The following is a 25,000-nucleotide window of genomic DNA, read 5'->3' as shown; positions in this document are numbered from 1 at the left end:
ACTATCTATAGTCTTGTTAATATAGTTAAGTGAGAATTACTCATAAACATGGATGGCGAAAAAAATAAATAATAATAATAAAGACCTGAGTGAGGTCAACTTCATTCTATCTATAAGCATATTTTCAAATTTGTTATATAATTTGTTTATCCGTGCTACAGCTGCACCGAAGCATATGTGCTTCAGCATGTGCTTCAAGGCCTGATCTCGATAGAGAACCGCTATTTTGGCCTTGAGCAAATCACCTCACCCTTGGTGCGTGGACGATTACTTTCCTAATATGTATATCCCACCCACCCACACACACCCACACACACACCCACACACACGCACGCACAAGGTAACCAGCCCAACTCCTTTAATAATTAGTAATCTCATGAAGTACTTGTACTTACAGAAACCAAAGCACTGCTTGACTACATTGCTGTGAGTACACCCACCCTGCGGTTAATGAGGGTTTTCGGAATCATTTGGAATAAAATAATATTTATCTTTAGTCCATTTTTTCCGCCCACCAAATCCAAGCATCAGTAACACACTGTATAGATAGAATGCGCTTGGCCAAGGAGTTCACAACATTGCCATCCGGAAGTATTACGGACCAACACACAAACTCTGTGTATCCATGAACTTTTATAGTCTGGTTAATACAGCTTATTGAGAACAACTCACAAACGCGGATGGCAAAAAACAATAACAAAGGTCTGTGTGACGTCATCTTCGTTCTATCTATAGATAGTTCGAAGATGACGTCACTCAGGTCTTTGTTATTGTTTTTTGCCATCCGCGTTTATGAGTAATGCTCACTGAACTGTTTTAACCCGACTATAAATGTTCATGGATACACACAGTTTTGTGTGTTGGTCCGTTATACTTCCGGATGGCAATGTTATGAGCTTCTTAGCAAAGCGCATACTATCTATAGTCACCTGGAACAACTACAAAAGACGTCTAACTTCTACGTCATGGCACAAGACCGAAGGGCTAAAGCTCAGGTGGTCGCTGGTTCGGATAAGTAAGTATATAAGTAAGTAATTTGACATCATAGTAGATTGGACTAGGGCGACGTGTACTTATTTGAAGGTCTGACGACACAAATGGAAATATTCTCAAAATGACGTAAAATATGGCCCATTATAAACCATGTTAAATCAAGGCCATAATTGCGTTCGGTTGTCAGACCTGCAAATATATGCACCTAGTTTTAAGGGCGCTTGTCTGTTGAGGTTTTTTTTTAATCGCTTTATATTATTCTTATAGATAGTGTGCGTTTGGCTAAGAAGTTCACAAAATTGCCATCCGGAAGTATAACGGACCAACACACAAAACAATGTGTAACCTTGAACTTTTATAGTCTGGTTAATACAGTTTAGTGAGAATAACTCATAAACACGGATGGCAAAAAACAATAACAAAGACCTAAGTGACGTCAATTTCATTCTATCTATACTGGTCTAAATCGTTTGAATGGTTTATCTTACACGTACCTATTTTTTCAGGTCTTATAACCTAAATTGTGATGACCTCATTTTGTAATGAAAATACTATACCAAAAAAAAAAAAACAACAATACTAACATTCTCAAATATCACCATAAAAAACCTCATAAAATCGGAATTTTAGAGACCATGGCGGAAGGGCGGGAAGGAAGAGTGGAAATAGGAATGATTCCGCCAAAAGTGGAAGGGTTGGCAGGTATGCATACATACACATGTGTACATGTGTAACACACTGAAGCTTCCATTGATCAAATGTGTACATGTGTAACACACTGAAGCTTCCATTGATCACATGTGTACATGTGTAACACACTGAAGCTTCCATTGATCAAATGTGTACATGTGTAACACACTGGAGCTTCCATTGATCACATGTTTACATGTGTAACACTCTGAAGCTTCCATTGACCAGTACTTACCCAACAAAACATCCTGGTCATCTGTCATAATGACCACGATGTTCGGACGGACACTTCGGACCACAGGCTTGCGTTTCTTCCACGTTGAAGGCGATGGCAAGGACGATGACGATGACGTTGAAGATGAAGATGATGACGGATCTGACGGAGGAGAATTTTGCCTTGGTCTGTCCTCAAGAGTCTGAGATGATGATGATGACGATGAAGATGGCGGTAGTCTATCGGAAATACTCCCTCCTCTTTCCCGTTCGAGTTTCCGTTTCCTCTCAGTCCTGCTGCTGGTGACATAGGACATTCGGTTTTGTTGGTAGAAATCTTTGGAATACGGCTTGGCCAAATAGGATGATGATGATGATGATGATGATGGCTCTGATGATAACGACGATGAAGACGATGATAATAATGACGACGATTGATGTTGTCGTCTACTCCGTCTACTTTTTGTATTTTTACCCCTGTTTCTATATCGTCTGTTCTGAGAGTTTGTTCTTTTATTGTTTGAACGATGAGATGATGATAATAACGACGACGAAGGTGATGATGATGATGATGATCTTCTTTTAGAGCCTTTTGTGATAATTGATATTGATGGTGATGATGGTAATGAAGAAGATGATGGCGAAGAAAACAATGACGGCGAAGAAGGTGATAACGATAATACTGGAGATGATGGAATAGAACGAGATGATGATAACTTAGAGTTGGGGATAGGGGGTAGCAGGGAAGAGGGAATGTTTCGGGATTTCTTTCCACGGGAAAGTCTTCTGTCTTTGGCTCGAGATTTGTAAGAGTATCTATCGTGGTAATTGTAGTAGCCGTCGTTATCACCATCCCTACCACGACCACTACTACCATCACTACTAATCGTGAGATGACCAGGGTTGTGACTGTGTTTTCTTCTCCTTCTGTTGTGCTTGTTGTTGTTGTTGTTGTTGTTGTTGTTGTTGCTTGCGTAGGTGGGGACGATGAAGAAGAGGATGACGACGACGACGAGTGACGTCACAAGCAGACGACTCCATGTCAATCTTTGAAGACGCTTCAGTAGATTCATCGTGTCTAGTTTTTGGGCTGGTGACTTCACACCTGGGGATCATTGAAAGGACTGTTTTAGCCTGAGACAAATACAACAACAATATAATCAATTTTTAAATGCATATTTACATTTCGCTAAGCGGACAGCAAAGTGATTCTTTATGTAAAAGATCTATGAGAATTGGGCTACACTGAGGTCTCGTCAGTAGAAATTACATTGCTGAATTTTTGTTTACTAAAGATATTGGATTGACTTATTCCATTATGGAATGTCATATAAAATAGAGATAGAGATAAAGGGGGGTAAATCTGACTCATAATTATAGGAACAACACAAAACATCGTTTTGTTTTGTGTTGTTCCCTTATTTATGAGTCAGATTTATTTGCTCCCTTTATCTCTACATCTACTCGTTTAAACACCTCTAGTTTTTGGTCATAATATTATATAGGTTGGCAGGTGATAAAAATCGATTACCCCCCTTGTTCCTATAAATAGACCCAGTCGTCTGAGTAACGGAACAAGATGCCCCATGTGCAAAATGGAACTCATGCCAAGAAAGACAAAAAAAAGACAAAAAAAAAAGAAGGTAATGAAACCAGTTGGAAGGTTTTCCAGAATAGGCTTCCTAAGTCGTGACGTAATCCTGCGCAGCAACGCATGGCAACAAACCAGGGTTGCCAGTTTGGCATTTTAAATGCCAGATTCCAAAAATCTGGCATTTTTAAAAACCGTTTGGCATTAGAAAAATCATTTGGCATTTGGCATTTTCATTTGGCATTTTCTTTTCTTGTATATTATACTTCAAATGACACCTTTTCTTAATTATTTCTAAACGCCTAAAAACCTTTCATGTTAATGTATTTCTTTTTCATTCTTAAAATCCAACCGTGGTGTAGTGGTTTAGCACTCCACTTAGTAGTCAGTAGGTAAAACATTACCCCAACAGGAAATTTAGTATAATTAAAAAAAAAAAAACGAAAAAAAAACGAAAAAAAAAACACGCAAGCCACCAGGATATGATAGTAAATTGTCTATCAAAAGTGAGTAGTTTTCTTAGTGGGGGTGGGAGTCAACAGACTTTGGCATTTTTTTGAGTGTTTTGGCATTTTTTGAGTCTTCCCCTGGCATTTTGTTGAAAAATAATCTGGCAACCCTGCAGTCGAGAAAAATGGCTGACACGAACTCTATTTCCATCACCGCCCTTATGAAATACTTCTCCAATGAGCATAAAAGTGTCTCGCGAGGTGAAAATCATCATCAGTCAGGTCCTGTTTTGACTTTCACTTACTCAGATGGCTTGATGTTCGGCAAAGTTCAAGCCAGCATGAAGAATAAAGAGTATTCTGTGAAGGTAAGTCATTTCGTCTTCTCATTCTCACTCTCAAAATCTCACATCTCCGTAAAACTACTGTTGGACAATAATCAGTTTACTTTGAGTTTAGGCAGATTTAGTATATCCAATGGAAAGCTTTAACTGTTTACGTTCGATTTTAGTTAGGGAGAGAGAGAGGGAGTCATTGAATTATTGTGTTTTTATCTTATGGACCACGGACTTTGAGTCTTTGAGGTCTTAGTCTTGCTTCGCTAATTTTCGTTGCTATTGACTATAGTCTACTACATACTATTTAGTATCGTGTTGTAACCTTTATTATAATACTCATATGAGCATCACAATCACCAATCACGCTAGACATTTTATCATACTTCATGTGGGGCAGCGTGGATCAGCGGTACGGTTTTTGCTTCGTACCCGAAGGTACCGAGTTCGTTCACCCGCCGCTGCGCTGTGTGGCCTTGAGCAAGTCACCTCGCCCTAGCTCAATTTGCGGCGCTGCACCGTGGTTATTCCAGTCTTCCCTGGGAATAGACCCTAGAGATAAATTTCCTCTATGGGATGAATAAAGGATTTATTTAGACCAGTGTTAGTCACGGTAAACTAAACTTCCTATTGGGTTAAGGTGTAATGTAAATGTTGCTGCTTGAAACTCGAAGAAATCAATAACATTGTGAAATTGAATGTGAACTTCAATTTAATATACGAAAACAGATAAAATGGACGTTTCGGGTTTCCCCCTTATCAACAAAGCAAGATGAATGAAAGAATCACTTAATTTGTTTTTTTAATTGAGTTTTTATACAGCGTAATATCCACTAAATGTGCTCAAAGTGCTTTACAAGGGGTCCCTGGCCAACAGCAACATTTAACATGTAAGACGGGACATGATGCCTGTTGGGCGATATTACAATTTTTTCGGACAGAGACAACGCCAGGTACTCATTTGACACCTGAGTACGGTGAGAGATTGTGAGTAAAGAGCCTTCTCCAAGGACTCAACTATGTGCCGAGCGAGGCCCAAACCCAGGACCTTCTGATCTGAAAGCGAGTGTCATACCACAAGACCACAACAGACGTTTTATTAGTTTGTTTGTTTTTTGCCTATTGAGCATGGTCGCAGCTCTAAATTTGAATCTTTTATTCTTTTACTTCCACAGATCTATCTTGATGATGCCTTGGGTTGATTCAGTCCAAAACTAATTTGTGTGGTTTTATTTAACAATGTTAATGACATTGAACATACATTGATACAACAATGCCATAATTTGTCATGTTTATCATGTAAAATCATGTATGGACCTACAAAACCATTATTTTGAATGGTGATTTGATGATGATGAACAAAATATGTGTGTTGTACAAAATAAATGGCAAAGCTAACAAAATGCAATCTCCTTAATAAGAGGAGACTGGGGATTGACAAGTGCTGCAACAAATTGAAAAATAATATCAGATGTTTCTCTTAACATGGTTGGAATATATGAGAGGATGTTAACATTTTTCAGTCTTTCATTAGCCCTCTCAACATGAATTCTACATGAAGCAATTTCTTTTGTTAATAAAATCTCATTTTCAGTAAATTTATTATGTAAAAAGGGAGGGATATTTACAGTTACTCCTTGAGGTAAAATATCTTGAATCAGGATGGGGTTTTACCTTTATTACCTTTATCTGCTAAAATTAATTCTCCAGGGCTTAAAATTAAAAGTTTTAGTAATCCACAATTTTGTACAATGACCTTATCCGAGACAGACCCTGGATCATGTTTAGAAATAAAATTTATCACACCATTTGGACTTAGACCAACAAGAGCTTTAACAGAATTCATGGACCTATAAGAAGAATAAGTTAACCGTTGTTTATCCATTTCTTTAGGAATAGCAATTTGGTCATCTGTACAATCAATGATCATTCTGCAATTTGGAAATCTTAAAAATGATGATGGAGCTGATAGTTTATTTTTATGTCTAGAAGGGCATGTAACCTTCATAACATTTTCAAAGAGAAGCGTATGGCTTATGTAAAACATGAATAAAAGTTTGTATAATATTTGTTATAGTACTTTCACTAACGCTAAACAATTGTGAAATATGAAGGTTAGCGTAGTTCTGTCTAAGTTTCATAAGTGTAATAATGAAAATTTGGTCTTTTAATGCAACTGTCTCTTCCTGAACTTCCCATCTACTATAATAAATAATGTTACCTCTAAAGCACTCAACATATTGAACAATAATATTAAATATTTTAAAAGAATGTACACCTGTCTCCATTCGAAGAACTTTTTCTGTAAGGCTTGAAACAGTGTAAGTGCGTTGAATCTAACTTAGTTGGGTTTTTTAAAGCTAGCTATTTCCTTATTTTTGTCTGTAATTTTTTGTTCTTGAATTAAATTTGTTGTTCTATTTAAAATATCCTCACTTGTTCTCCAATCTGTTTTTTTTTAAAAGATGGAATCCTGTGATGATGGTGACGAGAGTTGAGATGATGATGAGGAGAAGATAATGAGGATGATGATGAGGAGGAAAATAATGATGATGAGGAATCTGGTTTTTTTAAAGGTGGGACTTTGTGATGATGATGAAGAGAGTTGAGCTGATGATGATGATGATGATGATGATGATGATGATGATGATGATATGATGATGATGATGATGATGATGATGATGATGATGAGGGTGATGATGATGATGATGATGGTGGTGGTGGTGGTGGTGGTGATGGTAGTGGTGGTGGTGGTGGTGGTGGACTTCTTGATGTTGGTGCCAATTGAGATGGGGTGGGAATTCCTTGTGTCACTTTTCTTTTCTTTCTTTCTGGCTCTGATGGAAACAATTTATTTTTATTTCTGTCAAACAATTCAGGGAGGTTGGCTTTGTCACCATCTCTGAAGTGACAAGAACACACTCTTGATGATGATGTTGGATCTTTTGTCCTTTCACCTGAAATGAAAAGATTAAAAAGATAAACAATAATTCTGTTGGGCATATTGGGTATATTATTTAATTTGATAAGTACTTTGTTTTAGACTATCTTGTTTGACACCAGCTCAATGCATGATAAATCAAAGGTGTGCAAGAGACTAGGTTACTGGTGGGTCTCTCGCCTGTCTTTTATGAAATCGCACATTCAGCAAAATGTCGCACTTCCTCATTACTTCTTTTGATGATTTTGACTAGGTATATATAAAAATAAGAATTCTTAAATTTACACAGTTAAAGTTGATCTTGGGGTTGAGTGTGGCAAGACTTGCGTTTTCTCTTTATTTCAGTCAGTACTGTACTGGACAGTGCGGTGATGGAAACTTTGGAGTGTCAACACTCGGGCACAGGTAAAGGAGAGAGGTCCCTGCCGCCATCTTGCTTTGTTCACACAGAGTTGCCACCTCGGCTGTCGGGGAGGGAGGCATGGCAGAGAATCAGAGAAACTTTCCAAAAAAAAGAGGAAAGTATGTGTGTTTGTGTGTGTGTGTGGAGAGAGAGAGAGAGAGAGAGAGAGAGAGAGAGAGAGAGAGAGAGAGAGAGAGAGAGAGAGATCTGCGTGAGGGGAGGGGGGGGGGGGGGGAAGAGGTTGCGTTATTTATTTATTTATTTTCATTTTGCCATAAAGGTATCGAGTTTAAAGTAAGATTTTAACAAATATTTTATTTCTTTCTTCTTGTTCTCCTTTTAAAAAAATTATCACTTATCAGTAGAACTTAACTCTCATTCAGTTTATCAGCCTTAACATCAAAACGATTGAGATATCATTTTTGCTTCAACTTCAATAAAAAACCTAGTTTGGAATGTATTTTTATTTATAATTTCGTGCAATTGTACACTTTAATCATAAAATATAGGTCTACGTAAGCTAGAACTTGACCTAGATCTGGACTACGAACTCTATCAAATGTTCGACGAGGCGTGCGTGCTTACCTGACTAAAGTGGTCCACTTTTTCTTCAATTTTTTGTCTGCCTGTCCATTTGGAAATCTGTAAAACTTGCAGGAGTGACTCTCTGACTGGTGTAGACAATCTGGTACAAAATACTGGACCATATTTAAGATAAAAATTGTTTTTTGAGCGATTTTCCAATTATTCCTTGCCTGGACCAAGCACGGATTATTTTTTTGTTTAGAGCCAGCTGATTCGTTGCTAGGCGGACGTGACGTCAGACTGTGGAATCCTATTGCCAAGAACTACGAAAAATTCGTAAAATTACGAAATATTGGCTCCAATTTCAGATCTACATGAACATTTCTAAGTCATTAAAACCTATTGAAAATAAAAGTTGATACCAGAGAGTGCGTCAGTGTAGGGATTTTGAAGTGTTAATTATTCATTGTTGATCTGTAAAGTTAAAGTTAACAATAGCGACTACAATTCTTATCTCCTAAAAATTACAAATTTTTAGATTTTCAAATTAAAATTATTTTTTTTTTAATTGAGCTTTTATATAGCGCAAGATCCAATAAACGTGCTCACAGCGCTTTACAATGGTCCCCTGACCTACAACAATATGTAAAATACAGAACGAGATGTTAGGAGATAATACATTACATTCTCTTTCCGACAGAGACAAAAGTGTTCACGGCGAGGTACTCATTTTTACTCATGAGAACGGCGAGAGAATATGAGTAAACAGACTTTTCCAAGGAGTCAACTATGCGCTGAGCGAGGTTCGAACCCAGGACCTTCCGACCCGAAAGCGATAATTATTCTCCATTAAAACAATGTTAAAACGACCCCTTAATTGCGTTGGTTTACCAGACCTGCAAATACGTTACGTCAACCTACGTCAATCGGATAGAATTCTATTTTCAAATAGCTTTTATAGAAATGTTATTATAGATAGAACGAAGTTGACGTCACTCAGGCCTTTGTTATTAAAAAAAAAAATTTTTGCCATCCACGTTTGTGAGTAATTCTCATTAAACTGTATTAACCAGACTATAAACGTTCAAGGTTACACATTGTTTTGTGTGTTGGTTCGTTATACTTCCGGATGGCAATGTTGTGAGTTTCTTAGCCAAACGCATACTATCTATAGTCTGCTCAATAAACAAAAATGACAAATTTAATCATTTACACATTTAATCAGTTCATATTAATTGTGACTGCAAATTCAATTTTCAGCCTCTAACTCACTCAAACCCACGTGCACACATTTGTAGGTCTGACAACCGAACTGATTTATGGACTTGAATACGCTTCAACAGTAATGACGCATGGTAACTTAGTAACTGGTTCTAAACTATCGGAACAATGGCGGACGCCCTCATGAAATATTTCTCCGACGACCATAAAAGCGTATCCAGAGGGAAAAAAAAACATTATAAGTCTGATCATGTTTTGACTTTTATACATTCTAATCACATGACATATGAAAAAGTTCTAGCCAGCATGAAGAATAAAGAGTACAGATTTTCTTTGTTTAGAACCAAGATGGCCGCCGTTGCTGGGAGACGTGACATCAGACTATTGAATCCAATTAATACTGTTGTGACTTGATAATATTTTGCTTTGTTTCGAGAGTATTTCCATTCTATCAATGAGCCCAGACCGACGTGTACTCACTTTCAGGTCTGATAACCCAATTTATTATAAGTTCATTGTTGTAATAATGAATATCTCAAAAAATGACGCAATATATTGTCCATTACAACAATGTTAAACTAGACTGATGTGTTCGGATGTCAGACCTTCATATATATGCACGTCGGCCCAGAACAATTTGGGTGATTAAACATGAAAATAAGGACACCTCGACCCATGCTTTTTACCGATTTGTGACCCGCCGTCTCAAAACGTTATAATGTCGGGATGTGTTGTACCCCCAAGAAGTGAAATTAGAGATAAAACGGTGGGAATTAGGACTTTAGAACGTTTGGCAATGCAAGAAATAGTATTTATACTCTACCATTTCATAACGAACAGATGGAAACGCCATGTTTTATCTTTAACGTTATACCTTTAATTTTCCTCATCTAATTCATTCCGACATAAAACCGCTTTGAGGCGACGGGTAACATTTGAGGTGGTAAGTGCACATACCTAAGATTGAACACCCACTCCTTAAGAAGTCCATGCCCTGATATATTGAGGAATAGATAGTATGCGCTTGGCTAAGAAGCTCACAACATTGCCATCCGGAAGTATAACGGATCAACACACAAAACCGTGTGTATCCATGAACGTTTATAGTCGGGTAAATACAGTTCAGTGAGCATTAATCATAAACGCGGATGGCAAAAAACAATAACAAAGACCTGAGTGACGTCATCTTCGAACTATCTATACGGTGTTGATGTGAAGGGTGAGGGAAAGAAGGGGGGGGGGAGGTAGATGGAGAATGTGGGTGAGTTTCATCAAACGAACGATAACGATAATGATAATGGCATGCAACTGTCCTGATTTGTTTGTTGTTGTAAGACGCAAGGAGGGGAGCGGAAGGAAGGGGAGAGAAGGGAAGGTGCGTGCGCACCATAAATACACCAGAATTCTGACGTCTGATGCGGGAAGTCGTGGCGACCTGAACTTTCCACGGGCCCAAAAAAATGAAGTGGGGAGCGATATTCATAACATTGATGTCATATTATGCTGGTCGCTTTCTCTCTCTGCCCTCTCTCTCTCTCTCTCTCTCTCTCTCTCTCTCTCTCTCTCTCTCTCTCTCTCTCTCTCTCTCTCTCTCTCTCTCTCTCTCTCTCTCTCTCTCTATTCTCTCTCATTCTGTCTGTCTCTATCTGTCTCTCTCTCTCTCTCATTGTCTGTCTCTGTCTCTCTTTCTCTCTCTCTCTCGCTCTCTCTCCGTCTCTCTCTCTCTCTCTCTCTCTCTTTATCTCTCTCCTCTCATCCTGTCTCTCTGTCTTTCTTTCTTTCTCTCTCTCCTCTCATCCTGTCTCTCTGTCTTTCTTTCTTTCTCTCCCCCCCCCCTCTCTCTCCCTCTCTCTCTCTCCCTCTCTCTCTCTCTCTCTCTCTCTCTCTCTTTCTTCCTTTCTCTCTCTCACCCACTCACTCTCTCACTCATTCTGGCTCTTTCTCTCTCTCTCTCTCTCTCTCTCTCTCTCTCTCTCTCTCTCTCTCTCTCTCTCTCTCTCTCTCTCTCTTTCTTTCTCTATCACTCTCTCTCTCTTTCTTTCTTTCTTTCTTTCTTCCTTTCTCTCTCTCACCCACTCACTCTCTCACTCATTCTCTCTCTCTATCTCTCTCCCCCCCTCCCTCTCTCTCTCTCGTTCTGTCTCTCTCTCTCATTCTGTCTCTCTTTCTCTCTCCGTCTCTCTCTCTCTCTCTCTCTCTCTCTCCGTCTCTCTCTTTATATATTTAGAAAGTAAACGCATTTCAATCGTACTATGAGGACCAACTCCCTACCTCCACCCTCATCCCCACCCCAAATTCCAGATCTTACAATCATACTGTCACAAACAGGTAGCTGGTATGTACATCAGTGTCATGCACGCACAAAACCCTTCATTTTTATTTATTTATTTTTGAGCTTTTATATAGCGCAATATCCACTAAACGTGCTCAAAGCGCTTTACAAGGGGTCCCTGGCCAACAGAAACATAACATGTAGGACGGGACATGAATGCCTGTAAAGGCAATATTACATTTTATTTTTCGGACAGAGACAACGCTGTTAACGGCCAGGGTACTCATTTTACAACTGAGTACGGCGACAGAATGTGAGTAGAGAGCCCTCTCCTCCAAGGACTCAACTATGCGCCGAGCGAGGCTCGAACCCAGGACCTTCCGATCCGAAAGCGAGTGTCATACCACTAGACTACATAGCCGCACATAGTGGGCATCTTAATCTACGCATAATTGATTTTGTTTTCTGGCCTAATAGGATTCAACAGTCACTTCCCTCGTAATGACGACGCATAGTAACTTCGTAACGGGTTCTAAACTATCGGAACAATGGCGGACGCTGTAACGAAATGCTTCCGTGTAGGCGTCAGTTTACGACAGGATGTACGTCGTCGTAGTATTAGTTGTTGTTGTTATTGTAATCCCTCCGGAACAACCCTTCTTTTGTTGATACAGGTCTTATCAGATCATGCACCTATGGCCCGGAAGTTTGAATTAAACTACGTAGTGTGGGTGTTATTGTGAGAAAGCCATCAATCTTGTTTTCTCCGTAAACTTATAAGCAAAGTAGGATCCCTGTATTCTACGGGAGTGACTTGTTATGGTATGGCTTGATTGATATCTCGTAACTATGGGGCTGACGAATTTATTTATCCTTGATATGAGGATGTCCGGTATCAGGATGGGTTGTTGTTGTCCATGATTATGGAATCTGGGGGAGTTTTAAGGAATTTCAGATGTTTACGGATATGACTAACATCCGTTTGTGTGGGTAGAATTTTGCTTCGTTTGCTTGATTTTTGCCTATAAATGCCAGAGTTTTGAGCAGTTTCTTCAGACCACTCAGCGGAGTCTTTTAGGCTCATTGTCTCAAAAGAGACCAGACAGCGGAGTCTTTTAGGCTCATAGTCTCTAAGCGATAACCACAGCGGAGTCTTTTAGGCTCATTTGTTTAACTCTTGTGTAGAGTTGGATTAAAGTCTTGTGTAGACTTTGTAGTGCTCAAAGTTCGAGCTGAAACACGTTTTGTGTTAACTCTTGTGTAGAGTGTGATTTAAGTCTTGTGTAGACTTTGTGGTGCTCAAAGTTTGAGCTGAATCAAGTTGTGTTATAACTCTTGTGTAGAGTTTGATTAAAGTCTTGTGTAGACTTAATTTGTGATTTCTATAATCTGTTCGGCTCTGGTGAGATTTTGAATAATATGTTGTGATTACAATTATGATTGTGTTTTGATATTAATATCATAATATCACTTTAACTTTTGAGTCTCAATTAATTAATCAGATAATTAAATTAATTGTATAATATATTCTTGTTGTAAAGAAAATAAGCTTTTCTTACTATAAAGCATTATTATTTCATATCTACAAAGTAAAGCAATATTGATCAACATTAATAAATTGATTGGTTAAAGTAAAATAATATTTACTCATTTAAAGTAAACATATTGAGTGAGTTCGAATATAGATAGAGTTATATTCGTATAATTATCATATTATAACAAAATCATTTTCTTTCTTTAAAGTGAATGAGCCGTTGGAGGCTGGGCTTTAACAAGCCAACTTTAGGCTATACGCTCATAGCTTGACACTAATAGAAACTGAACATTTGCCTGTTTTATAAGTTACCTGTGAAGAACCATTTGCTTATTTTAATATCAGAACATTGAGAAACAATTGATCTGTTTATGAATACTGTGAAATCAGAACAATTTCAAGAAGAGACAAATTAACAATATTAGAACAACCTTACAGTTTTTGTTGAATATCAAGGACACTCTTTTGGCTTTCTTCTACACGTCTGGATTGTGTTTAGTTAGTTAGTTAATTATTAGTTGCCTGTATGACTGTGATGGTTGCAACCTATCTGTGAGATTGTCTGATGTGGTAGCGGTTTGGTAAAGTATTGATAATTAATTGATTTAATTATATATTTTCATATCGCTTTCATATCATATTCATCATCACACATCTCCATCAATTTGTCATCCATCTATTTGATTTCATACTTATTACATCTATCATTTCATCTTCACATCTCATAATATCTTTGTTATATTGTAATAAAATATATCTTCATTTAGCTTCAAAACCTTTATCAACGTATTGTGTTTGGTTATTGATCGTGTCGTAGCTTGAATATAGCACACATAAACAAGGTTGCAAACTGCGCTACATAAGCATACGGTTTACGTGCGCACTTTGTGACATAATTTGGTGTCAGAAGTGGGATACTTATTGTTGTGCATTCAAGAGACATCGCGACCAAACAATTGTTGAGACAGGTTAGGGAGTTGTTTGAAACTTGAGATAGATAATATCTTTGAGCTTAAAGCAAATTGGTATCCATTTAATGGTTATAAGACTGTCATTATACGCAAGGTGTAATACAAGTTATTCTGGTAATTTTCATTTGTTCGGTTCTAAGTTGTCAGTCATCTGACATAGTGATACGGATCACTGACTTAGCGCGAAAGCGGTACTCGCGCTGTAAAGCCTCCATTGTCCCCCCTCTCCCTTTTGTAAGGAACGAAGGTGGTTGTTGGGGTAATTTGATTCCGTGTAGGAATCTGGGAGAATATTGTGTTGGTCCCGTGTGAGGATCTGTATTAAATCATTTGTTCTGACTTTCTATGCACATATAGTAAGTCAAGGTATTGATTCTGTGTAAGAATCTGGGTGAAGATATTTTGTTGATTCTGAGAGAGAATCTGGGTGAAGATATTTTATTGATTCTAAGAAAGAATCTGGGTGAAGATATTTTGTTGATTCTAAGAAAGAATCTGGGTGAGGATGTTTTGTTGATTCTAAGAGAGAATCTGGGTGAAGATATTTTGTTGATTCTAAGGAAGAATCTGGGTGAAGACATTTTGTTGATTCTGTGTAAGAATCTGGGTGAAGATATTTTGTTGATTCTAAGAAAGAATCTGGGTGAAGATATTTTGTTGATTCTGAGAGAGAATCTGGGTGAAGATATTTTGTTGATTCTGAGAGAGAATCTGGGTGAAGACATTTTGTTGATTCTAAGAAAGAATCTGGGTGAAGATATTTTGTTGATTCTAAGAGAGAATCTGGGTGAAGATATTTTGTTGATTCTAAGAGAGAATCTGGGTGAAGATATTTTGTTGATTCTAAGAAAGAATCTGGGTGAAGATATTTTGTTGATTCTGAGAAAGAATCTGGGTGAAGTTATTTTGTTGATTCTGAGAAAGAATCTGGGTGAAGATAGTTTTTATGATTCCGTGTGGGAATCTGGGTGAAGCTATTTTGTTGATTCCGTGTGAGGAATCTGGGTGAAGCTATTGTGTTGATTCCGTGTGGGGAATCTGGGTGAAGCGTTGGTTCCGTGTGAGGACCTGTATTAAATCAGTTGTTTTGACTCTAATATGCGTCTATATTAAGTCAATGATTTGATTCTGTGTAGGAATCTGGGTGAAACGTTGGTTCTGTGTTAGGACCTGTAGTAAATTTGTTTTGATTCTATATATTGAGTCTATGTTGAATTCCGTGTAGGAATCGGTATTAATTGCCTGTTTTGAATCTGTTTTGGGATCTATATTGACCGCATATCGTTAATAAGGTTACTTGTAATACCACTTTATTCTACGTGAAAGTAACATTTACGGCAACAGTGTTGATAAACATATTGAAGTTTGTTTATTTGAATTTGAATTGGTTTGATTAATTCTCCTAGAGATGGATGTGGAAAGATTAATTAAACTTGGAGAAAAATTGGAGTTAAGGGGTGAAGATCTCCGTGCTTGGGTGACAGCCCAGTTACAAGAAGATGAAGAGAGAAAAGAGAAGGAGAGAGAACGTGCCAAAGGAGAGGAGGAGATAAGCAGAGCACGAGCTCAAAGACAAGAAGCTCTGATGGAGAAAGAGCTTGAACTGCTTAGGTTAAAGTCGGAGTGTCAGGCTTCCTCCAACAACGACAGTATGACAAGTGACATTCGATCATTTACTCATGCTCCCACTGTTAAGAGTCCTCGACTTCCATGTTTTGACGAAAACAAGGATCATGAACCACCGAAATGCATGACACACGGCAAGGTGGAGTTGAAGTGTGGATGTGTGATGCCGATGTTGTCTGTCGAAGGAAGGGACAACAATGAGCCCGAATAATTGTCGAGATCGATGTGATCTTGAGGCATTTCGTTGATCTAACTAAATGTTGTACCAAATTTAGTCTTAGGGGGAGATATGTAACGAAATGCTTCCGTGTAGGCGTCAGTTTACGACAGGATGTACGTCGTCGTAGTATTAGTTGTTGTTGTTATTGTAATCCCTCCGGAACAACCCTTCTTTTGTTGATACAGGTCTTATCAGATCATGCACCTATGGCCCGGAAGTTTGAATTAAACTACGTAGTGTGGGTGTTATTGTGAGAAAGCCATCAATCTTGTTTTCTCCGTAAACTTATAAGCAAAGTAGGATCCCTGTATTCTACGGGAGTGACTTTGTTATGGTATGGCTTGATTGATATCTCGTAACTATGGGGCTGACGAATTTATTTATCCTTGATATGAGGATGTCCGGTATCAGGATGGGTTGTTGTTGTCCATGATTATGGAATCTGGGGAGTTTTAAGGAATTTCAGATGTTTACGGATATGACTAACATCCGTTTGTGTGGGTAGAATTTTGCTTCGTTTGCTTGATTTTTGCCTATAAATGCCAGAGTTTTGAGCAGTTTCTTCAGACCACTCAGCGGAGTCTTTTAGGCTCATTGTCTCAAAAGAGACCAGACAGCGGAGTCTTTTAGGCTCATAGTCTCTAAGCGATAACCACAGCGGAGTCTTTTAGGCTCATTTGTTTAACTCTTGTGTAGAGTTGGATTAAAGTCTTGTGTAGACTTTGTAGTGCTCAAAGTTCGAGCTGAAACACGTTTTGTGTTAACTCTTGTGTAGAGTGTGATTTAAGTCTTGTGTAGACTTTGTGGTGCTCAAAGTTTGAGCTGAATCAAGTTGTGTTATAACTCTTGTGTAGAGTTTGATTAAAGTCTTGTGTAGACTTAATTTGTGATTTCTATAATCTGTTCGGCTCTGGTGAGATTTTGAATAATATGTTGTGATTACAATTATGATTGTGTTTTGATATTAATATCATAATATCACTTTAACTTTTGAGTCTCAATTAATTAATCAGATAATTAAATTAATTGTATAATATATTCTTGTTGTAAAGAAAATAAGCTTTTCTTACTATAAAGCATTATTATTTCATATCTACAAAGTAAAGCAATATTAATCAACATTAATAAATTGATTGGTTAAAGTAAAATAATATTTACTCATTTAAAGTAAACATATTGAGTGAGTTCGAATATAGATAGAGTTATATTCGTATAATTATCATATTATAACAAAATCATTTTCTTTCTTTAAAGTGAATGAGCCGTTGGAGGCTGGGCTTTAACAAGCCAACTTTAGGCTATACGCTCATAGCTTGACACTAATAGAAACTGAACATTTGCCTGTTTTATAAGTTACCTGTGAAGAACCATTTGCTTATTTTAATATCAGAACATTGAGAAACAATTGATCTGTTTATGAATACTGTGAAATCAGAACAATTTCAAGAAGAGACAAATTAACAATATTAGAACAACCTTACAGTTTTTGTTGAATATCAAGGACACTCTTTTGGCTTTCTTCTACACGTCTGGATTGTGTTTAGTTAGTTAGTTAATTATTAGTTGCCTGTATGACTGTGATGGTTGCAACCTATCTGTGAGATTGTCTGATGTGGTAGCGGTTTGGTAAAGTATTGATAATTAATTGATTTAATTATATATTTTCATATCGCTTTCATATCATATTCATCATCACACATCTCCATCAATTTGTCATCCATCTATTTGATTTCATACTTATTACATCTATCATTTCATCTTCACATCTCATAATATCTTTGTTATATTGTAATAAAATATATCTTCATTTAGCTTCAAAACCTTTATCAACGTATTGTGTTTGGTTATTGATCGGTGTCGTAGCTTGAATATAGCACACATAAACAAGGTTGCAAACTGCGCTACATAAGCATACGGTTTACGTGCGCACTTTGTGACAGACGCCCTTATGAAATAATTCTCCAACGAACATAAAAGTGTATCCAGAGGAGAAAAACATTATAAATCTGATCATGTTTTGACTTTCATACATTCTTATCACATTATGACATGTAAAAAAGTTCTAGCCAGCATGAAGAATAAATAAGAAGTACCGATTTTCTTTGTTTAGGAACCAAGCTGCTGGTTGCTGGGCGGACGTGACGTCACGACTATTGAATCCTATTAAGAACATCATTGGGTATTGTCAGAATACGACCTACTGGATCCCATTAACCCCATAGAATAACGTAAGTATTCTATCATCATCATCATCATCGTCATTTTACGACCATCGCCCCCCCCCCCCCCCCCCCCCCCCCCCCCCCCTCCCTCCCCCCCCCCCCCCCCCTCCCCCATCCCTCCGTTTCTCCCATCCGAATCCGCGCCATTGATCTAGATACACAAGAAAAACATCTTGGATTTACGGCGTACAGTCCCGTTTCCATAATCCGAACATCTTTCACTCGTTCCATGATGTATAAATAGTTCGAAGATGACATCACTCAGGTCTTTGTTATTGTTTTTTGCCATCCGCGTTTATGAGTAATGCTCACTGAACTGTATTAATCCGACTATAAACGTTCATGGATACACACAGTTTTGTGTGTTGGTCCGTTATACTTCCGGCTGGCAATGTTATGAGCTTCTTAGCCAAGCGCATACTATCTATAGAAGTAAAAAAAAAAATGAAACATCATTTTGCCATTTAGCATTGAAATCGAAACAAACAAAACATAAAACAAAAACAAAAAACATAAACAAAACAAAACAACGAACATGTAAGCGCGTCTATCATGAGATAGGAAAGACGCAATTTACAGCATTGTGTTTTGGATATTTGGATTTTATAGGGGAGTCTTGGTTTTAAACCCCGTACGCAAAAAATATAGATAGTACTCGTAATGTATATATATATATATATATATATATATATATATATATATATATATATATATATATATATATATATAAAAATATGTTTTAAAATGTGAGCTTTTATATAGGGCAATATCCACTTAATGTGCTCAAAGCGCTTTATAAGGGATCTCTAACCAACAGAAACATTTAACAAGTAGAACGAGATATGACGCCCGTTAGGCGATATTACAATTTTTTATCCCGACAGAGACAACGCTGTTAAAGTCCACGTACTCATTTTACACCTGAGTACGGTGAGAGAATGTGAGTAAAGAGCCTTTTCCAAGGACTCAATCAACTATGCGCCGAGCGAGGCTCGAACTCAGGACCTTCCGACCCGAAAGCGAGTGTCATACCTACTAGACCACATAGCCGCACAAATCTATGCATCACCCCAAACAAAAAATATCCTAAATTCATAAAACATGAGGAGCATCAAAGAATCAACGATCCTGAAAGGATATACTTTATATTTACCTATGTAATACTCTTCAAAAGTCGTAACGTCACTTCCTTCCTAATGACGCATGGTAACTTAGTAACACTGGCTCTAAACTATCGGAACAATGGCGGACGCCCGTATGAAATATTTCTCCGGCGAGTATAAAAGCGTTTCCAGAAGAAAAAAAAAACACATACATTTGATCATGTTTTGACTTTTACACATTCTGATCACAAGACATATGAAAAGTTCTAGCCAGCATGAAAAATAAAAAGTAATGATTTTCTTTGTTTAGAACCAAGATGGCCGCCTTTGCCAGGCGGCATGACATCAGACAATTGAATCGTATTCTTTCTGGGATATTACACTATCGTTCACGAATAAAAACAAGTTGTTTTCATTTTGGACAATTCTATTACTTCAAATACCGATCGATTTAAACGCCCCCCCCCCCCCCCCCTGCAACCCCCTCTAAATTTACCTTTTTTTTACTTTTTTTTTTTTTAAATGTCTCAAACCCGGTACTTTGTTTAATAAGTTGATTATTTTTTTTTTATTTGATCGATATTTGAGATATTTTTCTTAATGCCAATGGGCATGATCTATATTACATTTCCATGTGCTCGACGTCATTGGTCACATTGGAATATGTGCTCAAAGTGACCTACATAGTGAAAAGTGTTCACAGTTTTTGAATTATCTAACATCACGATTGGTCATTTTGTTCAGCTTGACACATGGGTATGCTTACAAGTTTCATAAACAAAGCAGCGTGTATACATTTCTGAACAAATATCCAATCGTTGGACAGCAACAAATCATGTGATTGATGACTTGGTTGGACGAAAACATGAATATAGATCGCTCCCATTCTTTTGATCAAAATAAGTTTTGTTAGACTACGGCGATTTGGCCAAGACAAAAGAGGCCCGTATGAATGGGATACCACTGTATCCACGAGAAAGCAACAAAAAAAAACCAGACGGTCTGTAGAGAGTGCAAATTATCACCAACGATAAAACTGTCGGCACTTCGAATTAAATAAACCGTTTCCCCCATTCGTTACGTTTAAAATCAGTAGCGGGGTGAGAATTCTTTATGAGGAGTGTGAGGGGAAATGAACGGGTAATGAACGAGGACTTGACGGGGTGCTTAGACTATAAAAAAACAACCATCAACTGTCATTTAGATGAGTTGAAAGTGGATAACTTAAGCGTTGCCAGATTGGCGTTTTCAATACCAAACATTTATCGTATAGATAGTATGCAGATGACGTCACTCAGGCCTTTGTTATTGTTTTTGCCATCCGCGTTTGTGAGTTGTTCTCACTAAACTGTATTAACCAGACTATAAAAGTTCATGGTTACACAGAGTTTGTGTGTTGGTCCGTTATACTTCCGGATGGCAATGTTGTGAACTCCTTGGCCAAGCGCATTCTATCTATAGATAGAACGAAGATGACGTCATTCATGTTTTTGTTATTGTTTTTTGTTGGTTTTTTTTTTTTTTTGCCATCCGCGTTTATGAGTAATTCTCACTAAACTGTATTAACCAGACTATAAACGTTCATGGTTACACATAGTTTTGTGTGTTGGTCCGTTATACTTCCGGATGGCAATGTTACGAGCTTCTTAGCAAAGCGCATACTATCTATACGGATATATGTAGATAGAATGCGGTTGGCCAAGGAGTTCACAACATTGCCATCCGGAAGTATAAAGGACCAACACACAAACTCTGTGTAACCATGAACTTTTATAGTCTGGTTAATACAGTTTAGTGAGAACAACTCACAAACGCGGATGGCAAAAACAATAACAAAGGCCTGAGTGACGTCATCTGCATACTATCTATAGTCGATGTTAGGCTTGAATGAGTTAATATCAGTCGCGGCGTGAGAATTCTGTATGAGGAGTGTGAGGAAGGGGGGGGGGGGGGGAGGAAATGAACGGGTAATGAATGAGGACTTGACGGGGTGCTCATACTAAAAAAAACAACCATCAACTGTCATTTAGATGAGATGAGTTGAAAGTGGATAAGTTAAGCGTTGCCAGATTGGCGTTTTCAATACCAAACATCTATATTATAGATAGAACGAAGATGACGTCATCCATTCTCATTCACTGATTCATTCACTCATCTATTTATTTATTTATTTATTTATTTATTTATTTATTTTATTTAATCTAACCATTCATTCATTCATTTATTTATTTATTTACTTATTTATTCATTTATTTATTTATCTGTTGATTTATTTATCTATCTATTTACATCTTCCCTCCCAGCTGTGTCCCCATTCAATGAAATCACCACCCCATCCGCAACACCCCTCCAGATTTCAACGGCTTGTATGATGTGTTAATTCGATGTCACCAGCAGCAGCTCGACACACCGTGTTATTCAAAACAACTCACGGGTCAACGACTTGTATGATGTGTTAATTCGATGTCACCAGCAGCAGCTCGACACACCGTGTTATTCAAAACAACTCACGGGTCAACCCCATTATCTATGGTTGTTATATCTGTCAGCCATATTAAATTAGGGTGGAATATCAACATAACCGACGATTACTTTGTGTCATGTCACGTGGTTTAGTTATATAGATAGAATGCGCTTGGCCAAGGAGTTCACAACATTGCCATCCGGAAGTATAACGGACCAACACACAAACTCTGTGTAACCATGAACTTTTATAGTCTGGTTAATACAGTTTAGTGAGAACAACTGACAAATGAGGATGGCAAAAACAATAACAAAGGCCTAAGTGACGTCATCTTCGAATTATCTATAGATAGAATGCGCTTGGCCAAGGAGTTCACAACATTGCCATCCGGAAGTATAACGGACCAACACACAAACTCTGTGTAACCATGAACTTTTATAGTCAGGTTAATACAGTTCAGTGAGGACAACTCACAAACGCGGATGGCAAAAACAATAACAAAGGCCTGAGTGACGTCATCTGCATACTATCTATAGATAGTATGCGCTTGGCTAAGAAGCTCATAACATTGCCATCCGGAAGTATAACGGACCAACACACAAAACTGTGTGTATCCATGAACGTTTATAGTGTGGTTGATACAGTTTAGTTAGAATCACTCACAAACACGGATGGCAAAATACAATAACAAAGGTTTGAGTGACGTCATCTTCGTTCTATCTATAGATAGTATGCGCTTGGCTAAGAAGCTCATAACATTGCCATCCGGAAGTATGATGGACCAACACACAAAACTCTGTGTAACCATGAACTTTTGTAGTCGGGGTAATACAGTTTAGTGAGTATCATTCACAAACGCGGATGGCAAAATACAATAACAAAGCCTTGAGTGACGTCATCTTCGAACTATCTATAGATGGAATTAAGTTGACGTCACAAAGGTCTTTGTTATTGTTATTGTTTATTTTTGCCATCAATGTTATTGAGTAATTCTCACTAAACTGTATTGACCAGACTATAAAAGTTCATGGTTACACAGAGTTTTGTGTGTTGGTCCGTTATACTTCCGGATGGCAATGTTATGAGCTTCTTAGCCAAACGCATACTATCTATACTCACTCAACTCACAATAAGTTCCGCCTTACAAACGATTAAAAAAAAAAATTATGCCCTTCCGACACGACATCATAAGATATCGTCTCCTCGGCGTTCCACGAAGGAATAATATTGATAATTCATCAAACAAGATGTCTGATGTCCACAGGAATCACCCATGTTGTCACAGGGAGCAAATGTGGGGGTTAATAATCTTGCTCAAGGACCTGAAGCAGGGCTCGAACTTGGGACCTTCCGGGTCACAGTGCATGCAATGTCTTAACAACTTGGCCATTTCCCCCCCACCCCCAATGATAACAGACCGTGTTATAACGAACATACGATATACAAGCTGCTTAAATGGCCCGCCAAAAAAACCTTTTTTTTTTCAAATAAGAGGACAAAATCACTCCATCGCCAAATGGCATTTAGTGTCATGACATGACGTAGTTGAGTTGATAATTTAGCTAATTTAGCACTCACGATTCTATACAAATCATTGTAAAAAACCTACAAAAGCATGTAATGTGGTGTAAAAGTAAAAGGTGCTTATGTTTTAGAAGAGACAGACAGAGCGATAGAGAGAGGGAGGGAGAGAAAGATAGATAGATATATAGATAGATAGATAGATAGATAGATAGATAGATAGATAGATAGATAGATAGATAGATAGATAGATAGATAGATAGATAGATAGATAGAGAGAGAGATACAGAGAGAGAGAGAGAGAGAGAGAGAGAGAGAGAGAGAGAGAGAATAGATAATTTCTATCAGGCTTGTTACAAAACGTCTACTCATTCATACGAGGTAAAACATAATATGACCATAGCCATATGAAACAACTATGATGGTTAATTCATCATGCCAAATGGATAGGGCTTACATAACAATAGATAGAATGAAGTTGACGTCACTCGGGTCTTTGTTATTGTTTTTTGCCATCCACGTTTATGAGTAATTCTCACTAGACGGTATTAACCAGACTATAAACGTTTAAGGTTACACACAGTTTTGTGTGTTGGTCCGTTATAGATAGTATGCGCTTGGCTAAGAAACTCACAACATTGCCATCCAGAAATATAACGAACCAAACACAAAACTGTGTGTGACCATGAACGTCTGGTTAATACAGTTTAGTGAGAATTACTCATAAACGCGGATGGCAAAAAACAATAAAAAAAGACTCGATTGACGTCAACTTCGTTCTATCTATACTTCCGGATGGCAATGTTGTGAGCTTCTTAGCCAAGCGCATACTATCTAGAAGGAAGAGCCGAATGACGTCAGCTTCGTTCATTCTATTGGAAACGAACGATAAGCAAATAGAAATTCTATCCAAATGATCTTATCGACAGTTACAGCAAGTAAATAAAAACAGACCCAAAACCATCTCCCTAGACCAGCTCCCATCCTACAAGTATTTGTGCCTAGTGGTATGATACTCGCTTTCGGTCCTGGGATCGCGCCTCGCTCGTCGCATAGTTGAGTCCTTGGAAAAGGCTCTTTACTCACATTCTCTCATCGTACTCAGGTGTAAAATGAGTACCTAGCCGTTTACAGCGTTGTCTCTGTCCCAAAATATTATTGTAATATCGCCTAACAAGCGTCATGTCTCGTCCTTCATGTTAAGTGTTTAGTGGATATTGCGCTATATAAAAGCTCATTTTAAAAAATTGTAAACGAACGATGAGCAAAAAGTAATTCTATCCAAATGATCTACTATCGACAGTTACAGCAGGTAAAATAAAAACAGACCCAAAACCATCTGTCCCCTTGACCAGCTTGACCATCCTACAAGTATTTGTCCAAACCAGCGACGCTTAAAAAAATTTAAGACCGGTCATACACAGTGACATGACGTCATCACAACAACAGGAGACTGACGTAACGACCAATAACAACTACATCTACAACATCCCAGTCCATTCAATTCATATTTGTGCGGCTGTGTGGTCAAATGATATGACACTCGCTTTCGGATCAGAAAGTCCTGGGTTCGAGTCTCGCCCGGCGCATCGTTGAGTCCTTGGAGAATGCTCTTTACTCACAATATCTCTTCATACTCAGGTGTAAACCGAGTACCTGGACGTTAACAGGGTTGTCTCTGTCCGAAAAAAATTGTAACATCGCCT

At 38.0% G+C, this 25,000-nt stretch overlaps 1 protein-coding gene across 1 annotated transcript in view; it reads right to left on the bottom strand.

Annotated features, from left to right (window-relative positions):
- The window catches only part of LOC144956698 (extracellular sulfatase Sulf-1-like), a 73,297-nt gene that overhangs the window by 32,906 nt on the left and 15,391 nt on the right, over nt 1-25,000 (bottom strand). The window contains 1 exon segment of the mRNA XM_078887358.1: nt 1,919-3,001. Within this exon segment, the coding sequence (XP_078743484.1) occupies nt 1,919-2,969 (1,051 nt within the window). The 5' untranslated portion in view covers nt 2,970-3,001.

Source organism: Berghia stephanieae, chromosome 11 (assembly GCF_034508935.2).
Source record: "Berghia stephanieae isolate SIO BIC M18660-M18661 chromosome 11, UCSD_Bste_1.3, whole genome shotgun sequence".
Taxonomy (NCBI): Eukaryota; Metazoa; Mollusca; class Gastropoda; order Nudibranchia; family Aeolidiidae; genus Berghia; species Berghia stephanieae.
This window is presented reverse-complemented; position numbering and strand designations above follow the sequence as displayed.